Raw genomic sequence first — 24,042 nt, forward strand, 5'->3', positions numbered from 1 at the left:
ACCTTTGAGTGGTCCTAGGCTCAGACGTGGGCTGGTCTCAGTTATACCAGAGGGAAGAGCACCGTGGCCACCACAGGGCCTTCCTCCCACCCGACAGGACGCACCCTTCACTGTCCAGCACATCCTTGATGCTGGCCTTGGTGATGATGGCATCGTCACACTTGAACCACTGGTCTTTGTGCTGTCGGATAAAGCTGGTGTAATGGCCACTCTCCAAGGTCCCTTGATGGTTAACAACAGCAAACAGGGAATACCTAGTGCGGGAGGAAAGGAGAGGGAGGGCGCAGGTGGCTCAACGCCGCCACTTGAGGCCATCACCATCAGAAACCAGGCAGCCCAGGGAAGGAGTGGGAGGCCTGTGGGCCTGGCTGTCAACCCCCAGGGCCTCTGGCTGATGCACAGGAGGCTGCAGGAACTAAGGGAGCCTGGTCACACTCCCTGGCTCTAGCCTGGGTCCAGGCGCTTCCTGGAACCACATCTCGTGGGAGTGGTGACTGCAGTCAGCAGTGGGGATCCTGGAACACCCCAGTCTTTCATTCTTTCTACCACCCTAAGGCAAGAAGAATGGACACTGAGCTTTCCAGATGGAACCTCCCTCCTGCCAGAGGCCAGGAGTGGGACTGGGCTCCTCCAACAGGAGGGAGCATTTGTGGCGCCGCGTGGAGCGGCCTTTCCTAGTGGAGCTGCGGGCAGCCAAGAGGGAAGCAGGTCAGTGGTGGGGGACCTGCGGGGTGCCCTACAGGGCCAGACAGGAACCCACCCCAGCTCTTGGCCCGAGGCCTCGGACACCCACACCGCTGAGCACCACTTACTTGTTGTCATTGTTGAGACTGTCCGTGGGCTGCTGGTACTGTCCATTCATCCTGCTCTCTTTGCTGTAACAGACAACGGCAGTATTCAGCATCGTTAAAATCATCAGGCCCAGAGATACAAGCCTCTCCTGAAACTGACACTTATCCAGGCTTGACCATGCAGACACTGCACCGGGCTGCGCTTTATGCTTCAGGTAGAAATCTCCCCAGGTTTCGTGAGGACACTGACACTCGAGCTGTGGAGGCCGCTGCCTCAGAGCACACCTGGGTCCTGGGGCCACCTGGTGTGGCCCCTGGTTCTTCCAAGGTGGGTCCTGAATAGGGCTGGTGACGGGAGCTGGATCTGGAGGAATCTGAGTTTGGTTTGTGACAAAGTAGATGGTGAAGGCGCCCTTCCTCCCACATGTAAAGGGTTAGCTTGAAAGGGTAAGCTGAATCCATTTCACAACCTAGGCAGGTGCCTCCTCAAAAGGGACAAAGATTGCTGCTTATTGTTTCATGACCAGCACCTCTCCTAGTGAGACAGGGGAGAGGCGGTGCTGGGAACAGGAAGCCATGAGCATTGTTTACTGCATTTTCCCACAGCTGTGTTTGGCAGGAAACACCAAGATCTTTGAGACCCTGACCTTAGAACAGTACTGTCACCTCCCTCAGTATGTGACCATTGTGGTCAGGCTGATGGCATGGAACTCTGACTCTGGTGGTCTTGTTTTATTCAGGAGGTCAGCTGTGTGCCACGGCGGTGGGACAGGCCAGTAACTACCAAAAGGCAACATGCTTTCCACAGTGCTGGGGCTGGGACTACTGTGGCCGCCAAAAAATAACACCCTGCAAATAACAAAACCCACGTCTCAACCCTCAGAACCTGAGACTGGGACCTCATTTGTAAAACCAGTCTTTTTTTTTTTTTTTTTTTTTTTTTTTTTTTTTTTTTTTTTTTGAGACGGAGTCTTGCTCTGTCGCCCGGGCTGGAGTGCAGTGGCCGGATCTCAGCTCACTGCAAGCTCCGCCTCCCGGGTTTACGCCATTCTCCTGCCTCAGCCTCCCGAGTAGCGGGTACTACAGGCGCCCGCCACCTCGCCCGGCTAGTTTTTTTTTTTGTGTGTTTTTAGTAGAGACGGGGTTTCACTGTGTTAGCCAGGATGGTCTCGATCTCCTGACCTCGTGATCCGCCCGTCTCGGCCTCCCAAAGTGCTGGGATTACAGGCTTGAGCCACCGCGCCCGGCCTTAAAACCAGTCTTTGCAGAGACCCGAAGTAAAGATGTTGAGATAAGATCCTCCTGGATGATCTGCCTGGGCCCTAAAGCCAATGACCACTGTCATGACAGAGAAGCAGAGGGAACTGGACACAGACTCAGGGGAGCCGGCCATGTGACCCAGAAATGAGGGGAGTGGCACAGCCACAGAAGGAACACGTGGAACCACTGGCAGCTGGAGGCGCTGAGGAATGGAATCCCCCAGACCCCTGTAGGACCATGGGGCCCTGACAACACCTTGATTTCAGATTTCCGACCTCTAGAACTATGAGGAAATTTAATTTTAAGCCACCAAGTTTTTGGTCATTTGTCACAGAGCCACAGGAAACTCCTATTTGTCTCATGCATTGGTAAGCAGCTCAATGCCAGGTGCCCCATAATAGGCAGGTGTGGAAAGGAAAACGCAAGCTACAACTGCAACGCCGGCTCTGTCTGTCTGTACTTCAACATCTGTTCCATGAACTGAAGTGCTGCCTTCTCGCTGTGATCCTACCTCGAGGACTTTGCCGGTTCGAAAGTGGATTGAGAATTGTTAAGAGAAACATTCAAAACAAAAACAGGGTATCTGATGAAAAACCACTCATTAACATGTGCCGCATCTTAAGATCAGGATAAATAGATTTTGGGAAGGTGGGGTTTATATTAATATCAACAGTCATCTTTTTTTTTTTTTTTTTTTTGAGATGGAGTCTCATTCTGTCACCAGGCTGGAGTACAGTGGCGCAATCTTGGCTCACTGCAACCTCCACCTCCCAGGTTTAAGCGTTTCTCCTGCCTTGGCGTCCCAAGTAGCTGGGACTACAGGCGCTTGCCACCACATCAAGCTCATTTTTGTATTTTCAGTGGAGACGGGGTTTCACCATGTTGGCCATGATGGTCTCAATCTCTTGACCTCGTGATCTGCCCTCCTCGGCCTCCTGAAGTGCTGGGATTACAGGCGGGAGCCACCGCACCGGCCAACAGTCATCTTACCATAGGAGATCCGAGCTGCATTCCTGTCCTGATAAGATCACAGCCCCTCCGGACACAGAACGGGCCTACACCCCCACCTACCTGGAGGCCATGAAAGGGGTCATATCCAGCTCCAGGGGGAAGGACACATACGTGGTGATCTTCCGCCGCAGCTTGGCTGAGTGTTCAAATCGCTGCAGAAATAGGAAAGGGGCAGAGGGAAGAGGAAAGAAGACCAGAAATGCCACTGGAAGCTTCGGGGCTTCTTCCAATGACAGGTGTCTGTGTATCTCTTTGTATTTTATTGAATTGCCTTGTAGCTACAGCTAGAATTACAGATTCAAAAACATAATGGTAATCCACCCAAGTCCTCATGTACAGGGTTCAAGTCAAGTCTTCAAATGATGGGACTGTTCAGTGATAACACCAAGGGTACAAGAAGTAATCTCACAGCAAACCCAGCAAAGCACAGAAAACACAACAAGATCCATGGCTCGTGGCAGCAAAAACAAGCAAATTGTTCCTTTCACCAGACAGAAGACATTCCTTTGCCTAGATGAGGAGTCACCCATTCCAGCCAGCAAGCTAGGAATAGGTGCTTTCCATGTTTAAAGGGTGGTAAAATGAAACAAAGAACATGCAACAGGCCGGGCGCGGTGGCTCAAGCCTGTAATCCCAGCACTTTGGGAGGCCGAGACGGGTGGATCACGAGGTCAGGAGATCGAGACCATCCTGACTAACACGGTGAAACCCCGTCTCTACTAAAAAAAATACAAAAAACTAGCCGGGCGAGGTGGCGGGCGCCTGTAGTCCCAGCTACTCGGGAGGCTGAGGCAGGAGAATGGCGTGAACCCGGGAGGCGGAGCTTGCAGTGAGCCGAGATCCGGTCACTGCACTCCAGCCTGGGCGACAGAGCAAGACTCCGTCTCAAAAAAAAAAAAAAAAAAAAAAAGAACATGCAACAGAGAATTGTAGGATCGCACGCGGCCTGTGGAGCCCGACATCTTTACTATCCGGGCCTCCAGAGAAAGAGCTTGACAACTCCTGGACCAGATCTGAATGCTGAGGGCCTTTGTCTTAAAAGAGAACAGAAAACCAGAAGAAGGGGTAGCTGGAGGAATGTCACAGGTAAAAAAAAACGTCACAACCACTCTGCTTCCCAAGAAAAGGAACTCACATTCTACTTTCACTGTGAAGCCACTGATTTTGTTTACCGCAGCACAGACAAAAGGATAATTCACAGACAGGACAATTCACTCACATCCTCCCTTCCTCGGTGTTCTTCCTGCTTGCTGCAGTTATGAAAAATGCAACCGCACAGCAAACCAAAAGGCTGAGGGCCGTACTGTGGACTAAAAACTAAGTCTGCCATTCGAGTTGGCTTTCTGGAAAACTTACTTTGAGATGAAAACAGGCTACGATGGGCAGTTTCTTCATAGTGAGCTGCTTCGTGGACTCCTGGTAGCTATGGCAACCGCTGCATTTGATCTTGGCGCTGCTGCCCAAGTGCTCTGGTCTGGTGAATCTACAGGCGTTTAAAGAAGACAGAAGCAGTAAGGGAGATGTAAGAGACAGAAAAATGGGAGGAAAGAGGTATTTTATCTCTTTCAATGGGTTCATTTCCCTACCAAAAACATACACATACAACTAAAAATGAAACAATGAAAAAAAGAGAAAATGTTATCCACCTTCGCTGCCTGTCTCTTTAAAGAACATTTATCTTAAATATTTTATTTCCAGGATAGGCCTAGGGGAATGGTAATAATATTCTAACTACCACATGGCCCAGCCGCTGAATTTAAGCCAGAAAAATGAAAACTAATGTTCACACAAGAACGGTCCACAAACGCGTACCAGAGTGTTACTTGTAAGAGTCACAAAACTGGAAACACCTCGCGTCTTCCCATGGGTGAGTAATTAAAGAAACTGTGGAACACTGTACCATGGAATATGAGTCAGCAGCAAAAAAGGAAAGGACTACTGATCCCAAGCTGCACCCGGGATGCATCCCGAGAATTAGGATGCACAAGAAAAGCCAATCTCAAAGGGTTCCCTGTTACATGATTCGGTTGACATGACATTCTGGAATTGTCAGGTGTATGGAAATGGAGAAGTCCGGGGTGACTGGGGTTACGGAGCGGGTGGTGGGCAGGGAGGCAGTGGAGATGCTGGGTACTTTCTGTATGAATGTCTGAATCCTGGCCGGGGCATCGCACCACAGGGCTGAGGAGGTCACCATTGGGGGACCAGAGTAAAGGGTACCTAATGGCTTCTTACAACTGTATGTGATCTCAGCACAAGCAGTTTAATGTAGAGAGGCGAGAGGCTGGCCAGGTGCGGCGGCTCACGCCTGTAATCCCAGCACTTTGGGAGGCCAAGGCGGGCGGATCACCTGAGGTTGGGAGTTCAAGACCAGCCTGACTGACATGGAGAAACCCCGCCTCTACAAAAAATACACAATTAGTCAGGCAAGGTGGTGCATGCCTGTAATCCCAGTTACTCGGGAGGCTGAGGCAGGAGAATCACTTGAACCCGGGAGGCGGAGGTTGCAGTGAAGCCAAGATCACATTACTCCATGCACTCCAGCCTGGGCAACAAGAGCAAGACTCCATCTCAAAAAAAAAAGAGAGGCGAGAAGTCTGGGAAAGGTAATTTCCTGATGGTGCAGAGGCAGGAGGTAGGAGGGCTGCATCAGAAGCGTGTCTGGCACAGGTGTCAGCTGCCACTGACAAAACACGTGGAACAGATGATTCAACAAAGCGCACGCCAAATTTTGAAGCTGAAACACCAGTAAAAAATTCAATCTTTTCACAACCAGGTATGGAAAGCCCTTGTTTATGCTCTGGAAATTCTGCCATCTTATCTAGGGCAAGACGAGGGGGCCTCTGGGCAAAGCTGCACCTGTTTCGTTGCTAGCTTTGTGATCTGCTCTCCAAAGGACTTGAAAAGGAGCCTTTGCTTGCAATACAAAGTGGGGAAGGGTGCACTCTACCTCTCCTCCACCTTCCCGGGAGCCAGCACCACGTCACGTCTCTCCTAACAACACAGGCTTTCTACACATCGTAGTTTGTGAAGTGTGGTTTCTCCCTCATGGTCTGCTGTTTTGGCAAAGCTTTCATTTTACTGGAATTTATGATTAAATTTAATTTAGCTGCAAAGACTTTCTTTAAAAAGGTTTTGGTTGGCTGGGCGTGGTGGCTCACACCTGTAATCCCAGCACTTTGGGACCCCAAGGTGGGCGGATCACGAGGTGGAGATCAAGACCATCCTGGCCAACATGGTGAAACCTCGCCTCTACTAAGAATACAAAAATTAACTGGGCATGGTGGCGGGCACTGTAATCCCAGCTACTTGGGAGGCTGAGGCAGGAGAATCGCTTGAACCTGGTAGGTAGAGGTTGCAGTGAGCCGAGGTTGCGTCACTGCACTCCAGCCTGGCGACAGAGCAAGACTCCATCTCAAAAAGAAAAAAAAAAAAAAAAAAAAAGGTTTTGGTTTTCATTATTTGAGGTAGTTTTCCAAATTAAAAAATATGATACTCTATTATGTGGCCTTAACAAGGTAACAAAGTTGATGCTTTCAAAATTCGAAACATGCAAACTTTCAGGAGGGCACAGTGGCTCATGTCTGTAATACCAGCGTTTTGGGAGGCTAAGGTGGGGGGATCGCTTGAGCTCAGGAGTTCAAGACCAGCCTGAGTAATGTGGCAAGACTCTGTCTCTAAAAAAAAAGAAAAAAGGCCTGGCGCGGTGTGGCTCACACCTCTAATTCGAGCACTTCGGGAGGCCAAGGCAGGTGGATCACCTAAGGTCAGGAGTTTGGGACCACGCTGGCCAATGTGGTGAAACCCCGTCTCTACTAAAAATACAAAAGTTAGCCAGACATGATAGCGGGCACCTGTACTCCCAGCTACTTGGGAGGCTGAGGCAGGAGAATTGCTTGAACCTGGAAGGTAGAGCTTGCAGTGAGCCGAAATCACACCACTGCACTCTAGCCTGCACTCTAGACAGAGCAAGACTCTGTCTCAAAAATAAATAAATAAATAAATCACAAAATCAGCTAGGCATGGTGGCACGCATCTGTAGTCCCAACTACTCAGGAGGCCGAGGCAGGAGACCAAGGCTGAGCCCAGGAGATCGAGGCTGCAGTGAGCTATAATGGCACCACTGCACTCCAGCCTGCATGACAGAGCAAGACCCTATCTCAAAAATTAAAATAAACATGCAACTTTGGTCCTGCTGACTATGCAGCCAGACAGAAACCAAAGGCTCGTACCTCTTCTAAGGGATACTTCCACTCAACAAGGACTCTTCTGCATTACGTTTAATTGATGCAAATAAAGACTATAAAACAATAGACAAAGTGTAGGAAGGTTTTCTGCTGTGTTTATAATTGTATGCTACAGCTACTTACATACATTTTTTTTAAAAAATCACTCACAGTTGTCGTGGCTCACGCCCGTGAGCACTTTGGGAGGCCAAGATGGGCGGATCACCTGAGATCACGAGTTCGAGACTAGCCCGGCCAACATGGTAAAACCCCCGCTCTACTAAAAATACAAAAATTAGCCAGGCACGGTGGTGCACGCCTGTAGTCCCAGCTACTCAAGAGAATCACCTTAACCTGGAAGGCAGAGGCTGCAGTGAGCAGAAATCACACCACTGCATTCCAGCCTGGGCGACAGAGCATGACGCTGTCTCCAAAAAAACAAACAAAAAAAATCACTTTGTAAATATTACTACTTATCCCAAATGAAGCAGTACATGCACAATTTCAAAAACGGCCCTAAGAGTACAGAACACCACAACTAAGTTTCAATCATGTGCAGAGAAGGCTGTGCACCATGGAGAGAGGGCCAGGCGCGTCTCAGCTCACACTCCGGGGTAGGTGATTAGAACAAGGGCTAAGGGAGCATCCAGTTTGGCTCTGGGTTCATTTACATGTGGAGGTTGGAATAGCAGATGCTGACACCGACACCTGGTGCTGTGCAAAGCTGGGGGACACAAATATTGAGTCATCTGGTCAAAACAAAGGACAAACTAGCATCAGAGACTGCAGCCAATCCAGGCAATGCCACATCTTTGCCCAGGCTCTGTCCTGGGCATGTGAAAGAGCCTGCTTTGGTCCTGATGGAGCACAGCCTTCCCGCCAGAAGACTGGCCCTGGCCGTGTGGGTGCAGGCCTCTCACCGTCGCAGGCAGTCCGTGAGCGTGGTGGTTCCCGACACGTGGCTTTCCCCGTTTACCACGTTGCCCTCGCTCCCTGGGCTCAGGGGCCAGAACGGGGTGGAAGAGCCGGGGAGATCCAAGCTGATGTCCCAGAAGGGGTCAATGGTGGTGGAGACTCCACTGGAAGCAGAGGGAAAACAATGGCTGTGAGGACCGACACCAACCCAGCTCAAGGCAGCCTGGAGTGGAGGCCATTCCCACATCCCTTCCTCGCTGTGCCCTGTCGCAGTGACACTCAGGTGGGATGGGACAGGAGCAAGAGCAGCCGTGCTCACACCCAACGTGTCCTAGTTCCCCAGGTGGCCCTGGGGAGGGGCGGGTGTGAACTCGGAAGGCGAGAGGCGCTCCTCAAACAAGGGCTTCCCAGTCTGGAGACCATCACAGTCACCAAGGGACTTAGGAGGAGGATATAAACTCATGGGTCCCATCAGAGGCTCTGAATTGAATCCACAGGTCTATCTCAGCTAGAACTTGGGGCCTGTGACCCTAGGTGACACTGGAGACCTCCGCACACTTCTTCACGGAGTGTGGCTATTCAATGCTGCATTTCACAAGGCCAGTTCCTTGCTAGAAATTTATTTAACAATACAAAAAATGAAAACTCGCAGACTGGGAAATTTACTCTTGATATTTACATGGGATTTAAATCTTGAGACAATCTCCTGCTAATAGAATTCAGCAGTTAAGGGACAGCAAGAAGGTCCAAATTGCTCAGAGCAAACTCAGTTTCTAATGCTCAGAGCCAAGGCCCCTAATGGTCTACGCTCCTTACAGAAAACAGCCCCCGTGACACAGGCAGCACTGGCCTTTCCTGATATTTGCTGGTCTTATACAGTTTAGAAGTGACAATCCATTCTGGGTTCTGAAATAATTTCGGTGCATCACTTCCAGGGTTTTTAAAACTTCAAGAGTAAAGAACAGAGCCAGGCACAGAGGCCCATGCCTGTAGTCCCAGTTACTTGGGAGGCTAAGGAGGGAGCATCGCTTGAGCCCATGGGTTCAAGGCCAGCCTGGGCAAAATAAAAAAGACCCCATGCCTTAAAAAAAAAAAAAAAAATACCAGCAGCATGCACTGAGGTTGGGTGAGAGGGTCCCTCTGACCTAACAAAGCAGTGGATTCTCCCTGCACTCAACGCTTGGGGCTCTAAGCAGAGACCACACCCGAGAAGAATCAGGGCCACTACAGCAGAGAAAATGGAACCAGAAACCATAAAATACCAACACACTTTGAAGCACGTATGCAAACAATCCATCATGCATGAGCCACGCCTTCTTGAAAAGGGCTATTTTACTTGGTCCCTGGTCAAGGGCTGTAAGATGAGAAATGGGGGAAGCTTCCAAGAACACACTGCTGGCTGTGGACAACAGCCAAGACCTCAACACAAAGGGCTCGCATCCCAAGGGGACACCTCCGCAAGAGGAAGCACCCCCACCCCACAGCCTTCACTCTCAGGGCAGCTGTTAATCATTTTTCTTGCAGCCTCCTTAAAGACCTCTCAGAGCACACACAGCACTGGAGACTGGGAGGATGTCAGTACGGCCCCAGAGGGTTTGACACTGCCGAGCAGGCAGCCTCTCACTTACTGGCAAACTTGGCAGGTGACGTCTGACTGCAGCCCGCCCGTGAAGATCTGGTCTATGATGCAGTTGCAGTGGTTGGGGTTGTTGGCCTTCTTCCCGTTGTCATCACCTGGGGACAGACCACGGCTCTGGGATTAGCGTCTGCGCGCCCCAAAGATGGGGAGTCTCTAAGGAAAGAGCAGTTCACCCTGCCGAGGCCTGGGGAAGCCAGGGCCGGTGCTTTAAACGGCCACATGAGGACATGCCTCATTTTAGCAGAGGGTCTCCTCGTTATTTTAATGTGATGAGAAATTACAGCACTTGGATTTTCAATGTTCCTTTTTCTCATTCCCTAAGAGCCCCACAGCTTCAATCTCGCCAAAAAAACCCACCTAATGCCCAATGACTGAGCAGGGTAATTGATTCCCATTTTCACATGAAGAATGATTGAATCAATATTGTTCCGGTGAGACATCTGAACATACGGCGGGCCAGGTACACCTGGGGAAGCCCCATACAAGCCCCCTCCCTGACTAGGTATCGTGGTGCCCCGAGTTTAGAAAGTGACACCGCAGGACACTCTCAGGCTGTCCTCATCAGCTGGAGCCCCCGGGGGACAGCGTGTCTTCCAGTCAGTTGCATCTGGAAGTGCCACTCCCATCCTCTCTATTCAATACACGCTTCATTCATATTCATGTGTACAATCTGCAAAGAAGAAACTTAAGTAGCAGAACTTAATTCATACGTGGAATACGTATTCTAAATAACTTCACTAGACAGTGCGGACAGGGCACGAGGCCACCTGTATACATGTCACAGTTCAAAGACATTGAATCATGACAGTGGAATAGAGAGTGGCCATTGAGTCTTCTGAGAGGGATCTCAAATTCATGGGACAAAATGTTAGGGGACAAGAATATCCATACAGGAAGACGCAAAGAATGATGAACAGAATGCCCAGGCACGGTGGCTCACGCCTGTAATCCCACCACTTTGGGAGGCCGAGGCGGGCAGATCACGAGGTCAGGAGATCAAGACCATCCTGGCTAACACAGTGAAACCCCATCTTTACTAAAAACACAAAAAACTAGCTGGATGTGGTGGCAAACGCCTGTAGTCCCAGCTACTCAGGAAACTGAGGCAGGAGAATCACTTGAACCCAGGAGGCAGAGGTTTCAGTGAGCTGAGATCGCACCACTGCACTCCAGCCTGGCGAGACGGCCAGACAGGGAGACTCTGACTCAAAAACAAAAGAAAACAAAACAAAAGTCGATAAACAGAAAGATGCTGTGGAGGCCAAAAGGATAAACAACTCCAGGTAACCAAGGGCACGTGGCCAGGCCACCTTGCTAAATGGCTCTGGCAACCACGTTTCTAAACAGAAGAACCTGACATCAGACATTTCCAAGGGAATTCTGTCAGAAGCACGTCAGTGGTTTTGTCACATTTTTGGTCATATGAATATTTTAACAGCGATGCATTTTTGAACAAGTGATTTTTAGAACATCTTTCTGCTGCCTGCAGAAGGCTCTTCGTTATTCTGACTAGGTGCTTGAGATAACAGCGTAGTCGACCTCCACAGTGCTCTTTCCTCTCATAAATCACACTAGGAAACAAAACTCTACCTAAGCTACTAAATACTGAGTAACTTTCATTTGATTTCTAGGGTAAGAATTAAAAGGATCACGTAGTTTTTCAGAGGGGAAAAAAAAAAGCACCAAAAGAGAACAGAACCCAGTCACATTTGACCAAAACCAGCCATTTTAGCTCAACTGTGGGTTGTTTCTGGGCTGTGATCTCAGAATCCATAGGGTGTGCATCAGCGCCTAGCCCCGGCTGCACAGCCCTGAGACTGATGAGAAGCGATGGGAAGGCCAGCCCACCGGGCTGTTCAACTCAGTGAACTGTCAGAACAGGACTCTGTTCTCTAAAAGACTCCAAGTTAAAATTAACCGGTAGGATATCGCCTACAACTAGCTGTGCCAGCCCAGAGGCCACAGGTAACTCACAAGCAGCCAGGTGCCCTGTTAGCTGAGCGCATGACTTCTCAGAGCGTGGCATCTGAACCAGCGGCATCAGCATCAGCTGGTAACTGAGTAGGAGTGAAGCAGCCCTTGCCCCCCGGAGACCTACTGAATCAGAAACGCCAGCACGGGCTTTAGGAAGACCTGCAAGTGACCAGCCCACTGTGTGAGAATCACCCCTCAGTCTCTCTGCCTGCAGAGACAGACTTCCGCTGCAGGTCTCTCACACTAGGATCTCCACCGTGAGGAGTGCAGGGGAGCCGATCTTGGCTGAAGTCATTCAGTCCTAGCCTCCCACCTCCAGCCCTAAGAGCTGCCCCCGCCAACCACCATCAGCACACACCTCTGAGAACCTCGTGACGGCACCACCCTGGGGCCAGGCTGTGGGATGATGTTGTGGGAGATGGCCCAGGTCCAATGAGACCCCAAGAGAAGCTTTGCTCGTCCTGTGTCCCAGCTCTCCGGCTATTTCAGAGCAACCACCAGTCCTTTTGGAGAGTCCCCAAGGGGAAGGAGACGGTTGGGTGATTGTGTTTGGGGGATGTCCAGAAGCCTCGGGCCTGAGAACCCACAGGATCCCAGAAATGCCAAAGCAGGCAGGGGCCTCAAAGCATAGGCCCAAGAGGGCTCCAAGAACTTGCTGTTCACTGTGATGGCTCACTGAGGACCTGCCATACTGCTGGAACTACTTCCTCGCCTCTTAAAAACCAACCAGGAGGAGCCTCTCTGAGGTCATTAGTTATGGTGACCTCAGAAACAAATGACAACAAAGGCTACAAAACAATGGAACATGTCACCTGTGCCCCTTTCTGCACGAGCGCACACGCTCGCTTTGCTTCCTTCCCCTTCGAGGAAAACATCCTGCGCTGGTGGAGGGCGCAGAGCCCAGCGCCCACCTTTGCAGTGTCGGTGGAGCACGTCCAGGGCCGCGATGAGGAACTCGTGGGCATCCTGCTGCTCGTAGCCTGCCAGGTGCCTCGCGTGGGTCCACACCAGGTGCAGCAACTTATACGGGATGTGAGGGGACCGGTGTCCGGAGTAAAACTGCCAGAGGGCGGGGAAAGGAAACCTTGTCAGGAATAAATGTAGACTCTGAACACAGAGTACGCACAAGCAAAACCTTTATCAGATGCCTACCATTGGCTGTAGCTCATTTGACACAAATGGTTCAATTTTACTTTTCTACTTTTTGCAAAGTCTATTTTTATCTGGGCTCATTGGACTTTTTGAGTCCTCATATGAATTTTTACCTTTCCACCATCTAGTTTTCCACATATAAGCCTAAAAGATGAATTATGACTTGCTACTATGAGATCACATGCAAATAAAAGTGACTCGATTTGCCCAATACTAGTTTCCTCAAAGCACCAGTCAAACCACTCTGGCCCATGGACACCGGCACCGCCACAAAGGGAGGCACATCACTGTGATGACGCAGAATTCACCAGCATCAGCCACAGGACTCTCTGGCTCTGAGGCTAATGGCAGTGAGCTCAGGGCTTCCCAGCCAATCAATCCTCTCCACCAGCTCCATTCAGGACCCAGACCCAGCAGCACACCCTCCATCCCGCGGCTTCCTCACCAGTTCAGACCCACAGAAGGGTCTTGCCTGTGCAAATACGGAATTCGTGGCAGTTTTATTCCTCATCAAAAAACCCCCAAACCATAGACCACCCAAATGTGTCTGAACTGGGAAACAGACAACCATAGCCCACCTACATAATGGAACCCAACTCAGCCATCGAAAGCACACGTCATGGATGCGCGCAAGACACGGGTGAATCCACCCAGTATTATGTTAAGTAGGGACAGCCAGATTCTGAAAAGCTACTTCCTGCATGCACCCATCCGTATGATGTGCTGGTAAAGGACACTCAAGGGACCGAAGACAGATCGGCGGCTGCCGGGGTCTGGGGACGAGGGGTTGACTTCAGAGGGGCATGAGGGAGTTTGGGGAGGTGACGGCTCTTCATCTTGAGTAGCAGCAGTTACAAAACTATGCATTCATCAAAACCCATCTATCTATACACTAAAAGGTGGATGTGACTGTAATTTACACCTTAACAAACCTGAGTCTAAAAACAATCTAACACAAGGAGCTTATCACTAAAGTCAGTGACACAACCGCCCACCAACTTCCCAGCTGCCCCCTCCTTTCTCCTATTTGGGCTGTGCCCCCAGCAGTTATGGCACATTGCAGGTACTTTGAGGAAATGGCTTAGGCGCAACCAGAGGCTGGCAATCTGTTTTTGAAAGGCCCAGGCAGTAAATAATTTCAGCTTTCCAGGTTGAATAGCCTCTGTCCAAATGCTCAACTCTGCAGCTGTGTTGCAAAGCTCAACTCTGCAACTCCACAAAAGTGACCAATGACCAGACATACACGAGTGAGCCGGCGTGGCTGCGTCTCTCAGAGGTTACCAAGAGAAACAGGCCAGGGCTGTTGGCTGGCTGCTGTGCAAGGCCCCTGAAGAACAGGAACCAGGCTGGTTATTAGTTGAGGTAACTGAGCTGCTTCAGCTCTGAGAAGCACGTCTGAGTCACGGAGCCGGTGGGGGCTGAGGCAGCAGCCGTGATACGCCTTGCCCTGAGCACTGCCATGCTCTGACACCAGGGACAGACGTGGACAGGAATGCTACACATGCAGCCCACAAGAACTGCCAACGTGTAGCACGTAGCTCATGAGGACAGAGGCTCTGACTGGGCATGCTTAGAGAGGCCTGGCAGCGGAGGAGACCCACATACCAGGACGCAGGAGGGTGGCACATGCATGCCTTTCTGAGCCAGGAAGGTAGACCATGGAGGAAGAGGAATGGGGAGAATCACCCGCCTTTAGAGACAAATGTCACCCGCCAGGGAACTCTCTGCCACACGCCGCTCAAAGAGCTCCTCCTTGTTCTGAGTCAGCAGCCCGTCCCCCCAGATCATGTCAGGTCTTCCCTTTTTGGAAAACTGTGTTTTCCATAATAGACATGTATATTAAACAGTAACTTACTACAAAAGGTTCTAAATGTATCTTCCTTTATCACGGTCCGCCCTATTGAATTTTTTTTTTTTTTTTTAAGTGGAAACAAAGGAACAGAAATGCTCCCCTGCATTAGTCAATGATGCTCACCTCCTGAAACAGTGAGGACATCTCACAGACCAGACAGGAGCTGGGGCTCTGCATCTCACAGCGGTGCCTGTCAGACAGGAAGAAGTCCCGCAGAAGTGGCGTGTGGGTCAGCGCCTGTACGATGCAGTTCATGAAGCACGTGTTCCCAAGGTTGATGAGCCCGCGCAGACCTGGACACAAGTCGCCGGAGAGCCGGGGTTACCCGTGTGCTGAGCCACAGGTGCCGCTGGATCCCAGCAGCTTCCTCTACCTCTACATACTCATTTTTCTTTTATTCATTCATTCAAGAAGCCGGAAAACGATGAGGTATCGCATTTTGCTAGTTTTTACGCCACTTTTACATGAACGGTATTGAAGAATGTCCACCACCATCGCCCCCTCCCACTTCGGCCATTGTATGCTTTGACAGAATTACACGAATATGGTTTCTATGGCAACAGGCCAGGTCAGAGTGGAGCCTAACAAACAAACAAAACAGTTTTTTAAAAATGTTCTAGGACACTTGGACACACAAAGGGGAACACCACACACCGGGGCCTGTCATGGGGTGGGGAGAGGGATAGCATTAGGAGATATACCTAATGTAAATGACGAGTTAATGGGTGCAGCACACCAAACATGGCACTTGTATACATATGGAACAAATCTGCACGTTGTGCACATGTACCCTAGAACTTAAAGTATAATAATAATTTTTTTTAAAAAATGTTCTAGGGCCAGGTGCAGGGGCTCATACTTGTAATCCCAGCATTTTGGGAAGCCAAGGCATGAGGATCACTGGAGCCCAGGAGTTCGACACCAGCCTGGGAAACATGGTGAAACGTCTCTACGCAAAACACAAAAATTAACCAAGCATGGTGGTGTGCACCTGCAATGCCAGCTACTTAGGAGGCTGAGGTGGAAGGATCACTTGGGCCCAGGATCACTGCTCGGAGGTTGCAGTGAATTGTGCTCCAGCCTGGGCGACAGAGCAAGACTCTGTCTCAAAAAAAAAAAAAAGTTCTAAAGGGTATTCCCTCAATTTGTAGAAAATTCAGCGAACACTCACACTCACACACATTTCTCTCCCTGAAGATTACTGTGCCCAGCCTCACCCTGGCCAGAATCAACTTGAGTCCCTTTACCCACACAGACATCGAAGGCTGTGAGGGCAGGGCCATTGCCACACATCACTCTGCACCCCACGCCCACTGCAGTCCCTGCAGAGAACAGGTGCTCAAGAGCTGGTCGCTGAGCACATCGATGAGTGACCGTTATGCAGGGCTTCAACAGAATCATGTGGATTTACGAAACTCACAATTCAGTATTTACTTTCAAAGCACGGAAAGAAACCCAGCTGAGTGACGCCGCCCTCCACCCACCTATGGTGCAGTTCGAGGTGATCTTTCTCCTTTTTGGGTTGTGCTTCAGCAGTTCAAGCTCCCGTTTGGTTGGTTCCCAAGTTGAAAACTTCTCTCCAGCGCCTAAAGCAAGCAGATGAAGGACAGTTCCAAGTGCTATTAGCTACATTTTCACATCAAGTATGCTTACACATAAAAGCTGTGGCGCTGTGCTATCTGTCAGGGTGCATTTCAGTGGGCGACATCCACAGCACCACAGCTTTCTCAAACTCGACTGTGCTGACGGGCTACACACAACACTTAAAGGAGCTTCTCACAGAGGGCATGAGCATGTGAGCTACGTTTCCTGCAAGAAGAAAAGCAGCACCTCCAGTCAAAACTACCCCAAAGCCAATGCCGAAACAGTTGTTTTTCAAATGTCTTCCATCCTTCAGCACACAGATGGCAGCATCAGCACCAACGGGAACTTACATGAAGGATTCTCCTGCAAACAAGTGAAACTGAAGGAGAGAGCATGCACTTTTCAGCAAACTGAAATAGCATAAACACAGCGTAGGGTTACCAAACTAAAATAGATCCAACAGTTAAAAATGTGTGTGCCACAAAATATTCAAAGAGAGTGGTGTAAATGCTAATCGGCATCGTATTCCATTCAATGCACACCCTATGCACTCAGAGGTACTTGTTCCATGCCAACCAATATTTATGAATACTTCAAAATACCTTAAAAGACACGTCATGTAGGATAGATGGAATTATAAAATGATTCTAGAAGAATTCCATTTTAATCCTGGACATACATTTCTTAGGCCTGTGCTTTAAATGCTCTGCACAAAAAAATACACCCACACTTAGTCACAATGTTATTACATTTCTGAGAGTGTTCCCTGAGAAGAGGGAACACAAGTCAAAGATTGCTCTCCAGAAAAGACTCGTTAAACACAAATAACTCTGCTCACTGAAAGTGCCCCTGTTGCTACTCTTCCCTTCACAAAACACTGGGGTGTGTTCAATGGAGAGTAATCAAGGCAAGAATGTAAAGCAGGTGTCAGGTTCATATGTTTCCTTTGCCAACAGCGATGGCTTTGCTACCAGAGAGATCAGATGCTCACCTGTCAACTGGGGCAAACCACACCTGCCACTATGTCGCTATCATTGTCAACCACTACGAGCATCTGTCAGAATTAAAAACCAAAAAAAAACACAAACAAACAAACTCAGGGAAGCCAAGACAAAATAAATGATAAAGCAAATGACTGCATGTTTGCACCTCTCCCTCTGTGCAGCCAATAACCAGAGCGTGTGGCCACAGAGAGGCAACAGCAAGTGCGAAACCCACGCTGGTGCAAGAGCTACGAGGGCAGCTCACAGGATTGCAAGCATCTGACTGTGCAGTGGGGCTGCTGGGAGACTCTGTTTCCATCTGGTGGGTTCACGCTGCTGACACGGATTTAACATCACCCGAACAGTCCAGAGTTTTAAAACAGATTCTACGATAACTGATCAGAAAATAGTCTGCTCTCCTGGGAGGAAGGAGGTATGTTTACACATAACATTACTGCAAAGAGATCGCTTGCTAGAATTCAACAGAGCTGAGGGCAAACCACTCAGGGACGTCCAGATACGGAGTCGCCTATCCCCGAGAGGTGTGACCTCGCCACACTGGTTCAGCCCCACATCTGCAGGTGCGCCCTGGGAGAGCTTAAGTACTGCTGGAGTTGTTCCCCTGACCCAGCTGCGGGCCCTGGGGGACCTGCAAGGGAACACCTTGGAAGCAGTCCCAGGCAAACGGGCAGCTATGCATGCCTCGACGTTAGCCCCCTCCCCTGCCGTGCACAGCTTCAGCTGACTCCACTGTGGGCCCTAGGGGAAGGTAGGGGGCCTCTTCCCACCAGTCCACCACTTCCCACCTAGCTACTTCTCTTTCTCCTACTGGGTCTGCCCTTGATGGACATGAGGGAACTGCAGGATCAAGCAGGTAAACTGAGGCGGAACCAAACCTTGCATTTTCCAAGCCTTCCGCTGCTCCTCCTTGGCGATTATTTCCATGTCTTTGTCGTAGATGTAGTCCTGGCACAGAAAGCAGTAGATGCCTCCGTACATCAGATCAATGGCTGAGGAGAGAAAGGAGGGAGGAGAAACTGACTGAATTAAAAACCACAGGGTAAGGCTGCAAGGCAGTGTTAAACACAGTGAGGTTCTGTAGACACTGACTGTCCATAGCACCTTCCTATGCACAAGCGGGGAAGCCAGTCCAGTGGGGTCTCCTATCCTGAGCAGGTGAGGGGCATGCACTGTATTTGGCAGCTCACACCCAGGGCTGAGGTGTCTAAAAAACAGAGGCAACCCACACATACTTTTCAAAGTAGCCAATACTCCAGGATCGGGACCTCTGCCATCTTCTCTGCATGGTATTTAAAACTGGTACAACTGCATTGGATATTTTCAGTCCTGGCCACCTGACACGGAGTGACTATGCTTCCCTCCATCTAGAATTCCTGACGCCATCACCATAAAGAATGTGACAGCAGCTTGCTGTGACTTTTGTGATTGGTGGCATTTGCTACTCTTACCTTAAGGACAGGGGGAAAATAGTTTCTTATCAGATGACCTTCATTGACATCTTGACCCAGAGTTACCTGAAGGTGGGTCTTCCACCACAGTTTCTCAACTGCATCTTCTATAAAATGGGACTAATAGGCTGGGAGCTGTGGCTCATGCCTGTTATCCCAGCACTTTGGGAAGCCGATGTGGGCAGATCATTTGAGGCCAGAAGTTCAAGACCAGCCTGGTCAACACGGTGAAACCCCATCTCTACTAAAGTACAAAAATTAGCCAGGCATGGTGGCACACGCCTGTAACCCCAGCTACTCGGGAGGCTGAGGCATGAGAATAGCTGAAAGCTGGAAAGGGGAGGTTGCAGTGTGCCAAGATCTTGCCACTGCACTCCAGCCTGGGCAACAGAATGAGACTCTGTCTGAAAAAATAAAAATAAAAAAATTATAGTAATACTAGTATATTCTTTTTACAAACAAGAAGAGATACAATATGTATGTATAAATTTCAATTTTCTAAAACAGTCACAAGAAACTGTTCATAGTCGTTTCCTTCGAGAAGTATACCTTTTCGTGTCGTTTGAACTTTCTAATCGTGTGCATGTCCAGTTTTTAATTGTCAACATAAACCTTTATTTTATGGAAATATCCACTTTTGCTTTCTTTGTTAAAAGCAATAATTTGTAAAAAGTCAAAAAAATAAAATAAAATAAAATAAAATAAAATAAAATAGGACTAATAGCTTGGGCTCTTAATTATTTTATTTATAAAAGCAAGTGAGATAAAGTCCTCTGAGTGCCTGAAGAAAGGTACTGTCTCCATTTAACAATTTAAAAACAACTGGGGTTGGCCAGGCGCGGTGGCTCACGCCTGTAATCCTAGCACTTTGGGAGGCCGAGGCGGGTGGATCATGAGGTCAGGAGATGGAGACCATCCTGGCTAACACGGTAAAACCCTGTCTCTACTAAAAGTACAAAAAATTAGCCGGGCATGGTGGCACGTGCCCGTACTCCCATCTACTCAGGAGGCTGAGAAGGAGAAAGGTGTGAAACTGGAAGAGAAACCCGGCATGGTGGCTCACACCTGTCATCCCAGCGCTTTGGGAAGCTGAAGTGAGTGGATCACTTGAGCTCAGGAGTTCAAGACCAGACTAGGCAACATGGTGAACCCCCATCTCTACAAAAATTAGCCGGGTGTGGTGGTGCATGTCTATGGTCCCAGCTACTCAGGAGGCTTAGGTGGAAGGATGGCTTGACTGAAGTGAGCCAAGATTGCACCACTGCACTCCAGCCTGGGCGAGAGTGGCAGACTCTGTCTCCCAAAAAAAAAAAAGTGAGGGGAGAGTGGGGCTTAAATCCATGCAATGTCAGACACCTGGGAGGCAGCAAAGCACAGAGGAAAGAGCATGGATTGAGAGTAACTGGCACCAGCCCTCACTCTGCCGCCTGCCAACTGTGTACCTTTCATTAGTTACTCCACGCCTCTGAGCCTCAGTTTCCTCTGCGGTGAGATGCTGATAGCAACCGCACTAGTGCTTCCCAGGGCTGTGTGATGGTTAGGTTAGTATATAATTTAAGTGCATCCCCAGATAAACAGGGAAGTCTTGGAACATCACAGTTTTATTCTATTTCATGTCTTAAGCTACTATGACTTAGACTGTGGTAGCTCTTTGAAGTCTTCCAAAGCAGATCTGTTGAAACTCAAAATAGCAGTTTAAGATTCCCAAGGCTACCTTCTGCCCTACTCAAAAAATTCACAAAATGCCAACAACGATGTTAAAGTCCTGGTGGGAGCTGTCGCAGAGCTCAGCCATCAACCCTTTGCCACTTCCTGTTCATCAACAGTACAGCCCCAGCACATGGACGTCACAGAGAAATCCTGACAGAGACAAGTTTACAATAAGGGTGATGAGAATTTACACTAAGGCCAAGACATTCCGTGAAAAACAGCCCACACATATAGCTGACAACAAAAACTCTACCCTGGGAAAACAGATCACCATTCCAGTGCCTACTATGTAAATCCTTCTAGATTTAGGCCTTCTTTAAGACGCCTTCACACTGCAACACTTCCACTGCCTAAAACCAACAGACATCCACAAGGCGTCAGGACCATTCGAGGGGAGAGGATATCTCTTTAACAAATGCTGCTGGGACAACTGTATATTCACATACAAATCCTTACCTCATACCGTATACAAAAATTAACTCGAATGGATCACAGACCTAAATAGGAGAACCAAAAGTATAAATCTCGTAGAAGAAAACAGGGGCAAGTCTTCGCGACCTCGGATTTGGTGAGCAATTCTTAGATCTGACACCAAAACCACCAGCAACAAAAAAGATAAACTTGGCTAGATGGCGGCAGCTCACACCTGGAATCCCAGCACTTTGGGAGGCGGAGGCGGGAGGATCACTTGAGCCCAGAGTTCAAGATCACCTTGGAAACATGGTGAAACCCCATCTCTACACAAAATACAAAAAATTAGCCAGGCATGGGGGTGCGTACCTGTGGTCCCAGCCACTCAGGAGGCTGAGGTAGGAGGACAACTTCAGCTTGGGAGGTTAAGGCTGTAGTGAGCTGTGGCTGTGCCACTGCACTCCAGCCTGGGTGACAGAGTGAGACAGTGTCTCAAAAAAAGAAAGAAAAGAAAAAAGAAACTGGACTTCATCACAATTAAAAACATCTGATCCTGTGCTTCAAAGGACACTATCAAGAAACTAAAAAGAACCTACAGAAAGGGAGAAAACATTTGCAAATCATACATCTGCGCAGAGTCCGGCATCCAGAATATACCCACACACTGCAACACACGCACACACTGTATAATGTGCATGTGTACATATAAAGAGCAACAACCACCAAACAGTCCGATTAAAAAAACGCAATGGATGTGAACTGGTATTTCCCCAAACATACAAATGGCCCAAAAGGCATGTGAAAAAAATATTAAACATTATTGGTCATTAAGAAAATGAAAACCAAAGCCACAATGAGATACCATTTCACACTCACTATGATGGGTATTAAAAAATAAACGTTGGCAAGGATGTGAACAAAATGGAAAGCTTGTCCATCACCGGTGGGAATTAAAATGGTGCAGCCACAAAAGAAAAGATGGTGCTTCACATAAGTTAAGCAGAGTGATTTGATGACCCTGCCAACTCACTTCTAGGTGTACATCCAAGACAAATGAAAACATGTCCCCCTAGAATTACACACGATGTCCATAGTGGCACTATTCCTAAGAGCCAAGAAGGTGGGAACAACCCAAATGTCCATCAGCGGATGAATGGATGAAAAATGTGGTCTACATACACAATGGAGCGTGACTGAGCCATAAGAAGGAATGAAATACTAATCCATAACACAACTCAGATGAATCACAAATGCATGCTAGCAGAAAGAAGCCAGACACAAAGGGCCACATGTTATATGATTCCACACATATGAAATATCCAGGATAGGCAAACCCACAGAGACAGAAAGCAGATTCCAGTCACCAAGGGACAGGAGAGAGCGACAGGCGGTGATCTGTGAATAGCGCATTCTTCTACGGTGTAAAAAAGTTTTGAACTAGAGAGGCGGAGGACACACAACACTGTAAATGTGCTAAATGTCACCGAGTTGTAGACTTAAAAATGGTTCATTGGGCCAGGCGTGGTGGCTCAAGCCTGTAATCCCAGCACTTTGGGAGGCTAAGGCGGATGGATCACCTGAAGTCAGGAGTTCAAGACCAGCCTGGTCAACATGGTGAAACCCCGTCTCTACAAAAATACAAAAATTAGCTGGGCATGTTGGTGTGCATCTATAATCCCAGCTACTCGGGTGGCTAAGGCAGGGGAATCGTTTGAACCTGGGAGGCAGAGGTTGCAGTGAGCTGAGACGGCGCCATTACACAGCGTGATACTGAGGTGACAGCTTCCAGATGTCCATAAGAAAATAACTGGATCATAAACACATCATAGAAGACAGAGGTATATTTTGCCTTAAAATCATCTCACTTCTTTTTTATTGAGTCTTGCTCTATCATCCAGGTTCGAGTGCGCTTGATCACAGCTCACCACAGCCTTGACCTCCTAGGCTCAAGTGATCCTCCCACCTCAGCCTCCTGAGTGAGTAGCTGGGACCACAGGCACACACCACCATGCCCTGCTAATTTTTAAATTTTTTTGTACAGACAGGATTTTACCACATTGCCCAGACTGGTCTTGAGCTCCTGAGTTCAGGTAATTTGCCCACCTCAGCCTCCCAAAGTGCTAGGATTACAGGTGCAAGCCACACCGCTCCTCCCTCGTCTCACTTCTTTAAAACACAACAGAAAAAAAATTACTAGGAACAAAATCAGACACACCGTGGCCAGGCATGGTGGCTCAGGCCTGTAATCCCAGCACTTTGGGAGGCCACAGCCGAAGGACTGCTCAAGCCCAGGAGTTCAAGACTAGCCTAGGCAACACAGTGAGACCCTGCCTCTACATTTTTTTTTTTTTTTTTTTGAGACACATTCTTGCTCTGTCGTCCAGGATGGAGTACAATGGCCCGATCTCAGCTCACTGCAACCTCCGCCTCCTGGGTTCAAGCAAGTCTCCTGCCTCAGCCTCCCAAGTAGCTGGGACTACAGGCGCGCGCCACTGCACCCACCTAATTTTTTTTGTTATTTTTAGTAGAGACGGGGTTTCACCATGTTGGCTGGGATGGTCTCAATCTCCTGACTTCATAATCTGCCTGCCTTGGCCTCCCAAAGTGCTGGGATTACAGGTGTGAGCCACCGCACCCAGCCAACAAAAAATTTTTAAACACAGGAAGTCACTCGGCCTCCCAAAGTGCTGGGATTCCAGGTGTGGCGGTGTGTGCCTGTGGTCCTAATGAGAGGCTGAGGTAGAAGGATCTCTTAAGCCCAGGAGGTCAAGGCCGCAGGGAGCCAGGACTGCACCACTGCACTCCAGCCTGGACTCCAGACAAAGCGAGACTCTGTCTCCAAAAAAAAAAGAAAAAAAAAAATCAGACACACTTTCCGTGTCAGTCTCAGTTAAATCCGTAGGTCTTCTCCTTTACTATGAGTACTCCTTGTAGAGAGCGGTACGGGACGTGGGTGCAGTAACTTTATGGACTCACACGATGTTTCCAATAGGTCTTTCTAGGCTAATGCTTTTAAGAGGGCATCAAATTACAGAACTTCGGGGTGGAAAGGCCTAAAACTATCT

General features: G+C 49.0%; 1 protein-coding gene across 2 annotated transcripts in view; it reads right to left on the reverse strand.

Moving 5' to 3' along the window:
- USP22 (ubiquitin specific peptidase 22) overlaps positions 1-24,042 on the reverse strand; it is a 43,426-nt gene that overhangs the window by 4,064 nt on the left and 15,320 nt on the right. Inside the window, exons 3-12 of one of the 2 annotated variants that reach the window (XM_037987815.2) lie at positions 18,284-18,397; positions 16,305-16,406; positions 14,944-15,113; positions 12,629-12,875; positions 9,832-9,937; positions 8,209-8,367; positions 4,419-4,545; positions 3,123-3,214; positions 813-875; positions 105-254 (exon numbers count right to left, since the gene is read on the reverse strand). In XM_037987815.2, coding sequence (XP_037843743.1) covers positions 105-254; positions 813-875; positions 3,123-3,214; positions 4,419-4,545; positions 8,209-8,367; positions 9,832-9,937; positions 12,629-12,875; positions 14,944-15,113; positions 16,305-16,406; positions 18,284-18,397 — 1,330 coding nt within the window. The remainder of the gene's footprint in view (positions 1-104; positions 255-812; positions 876-3,122; positions 3,215-4,418; positions 4,546-8,208; positions 8,368-9,831; positions 9,938-12,628; positions 12,876-14,943; positions 15,114-16,304; positions 16,407-18,283; positions 18,398-24,042) is intronic. The other variant, XM_008010668.3, reaches the window with a different exon arrangement.

The sequence above is a fragment of the Chlorocebus sabaeus genome, chromosome 16 (genome assembly GCF_047675955.1).
Source record: "Chlorocebus sabaeus isolate Y175 chromosome 16, mChlSab1.0.hap1, whole genome shotgun sequence".
Lineage (NCBI taxonomy): Eukaryota > Metazoa > Chordata > Mammalia > Primates > Cercopithecidae > Chlorocebus > Chlorocebus sabaeus.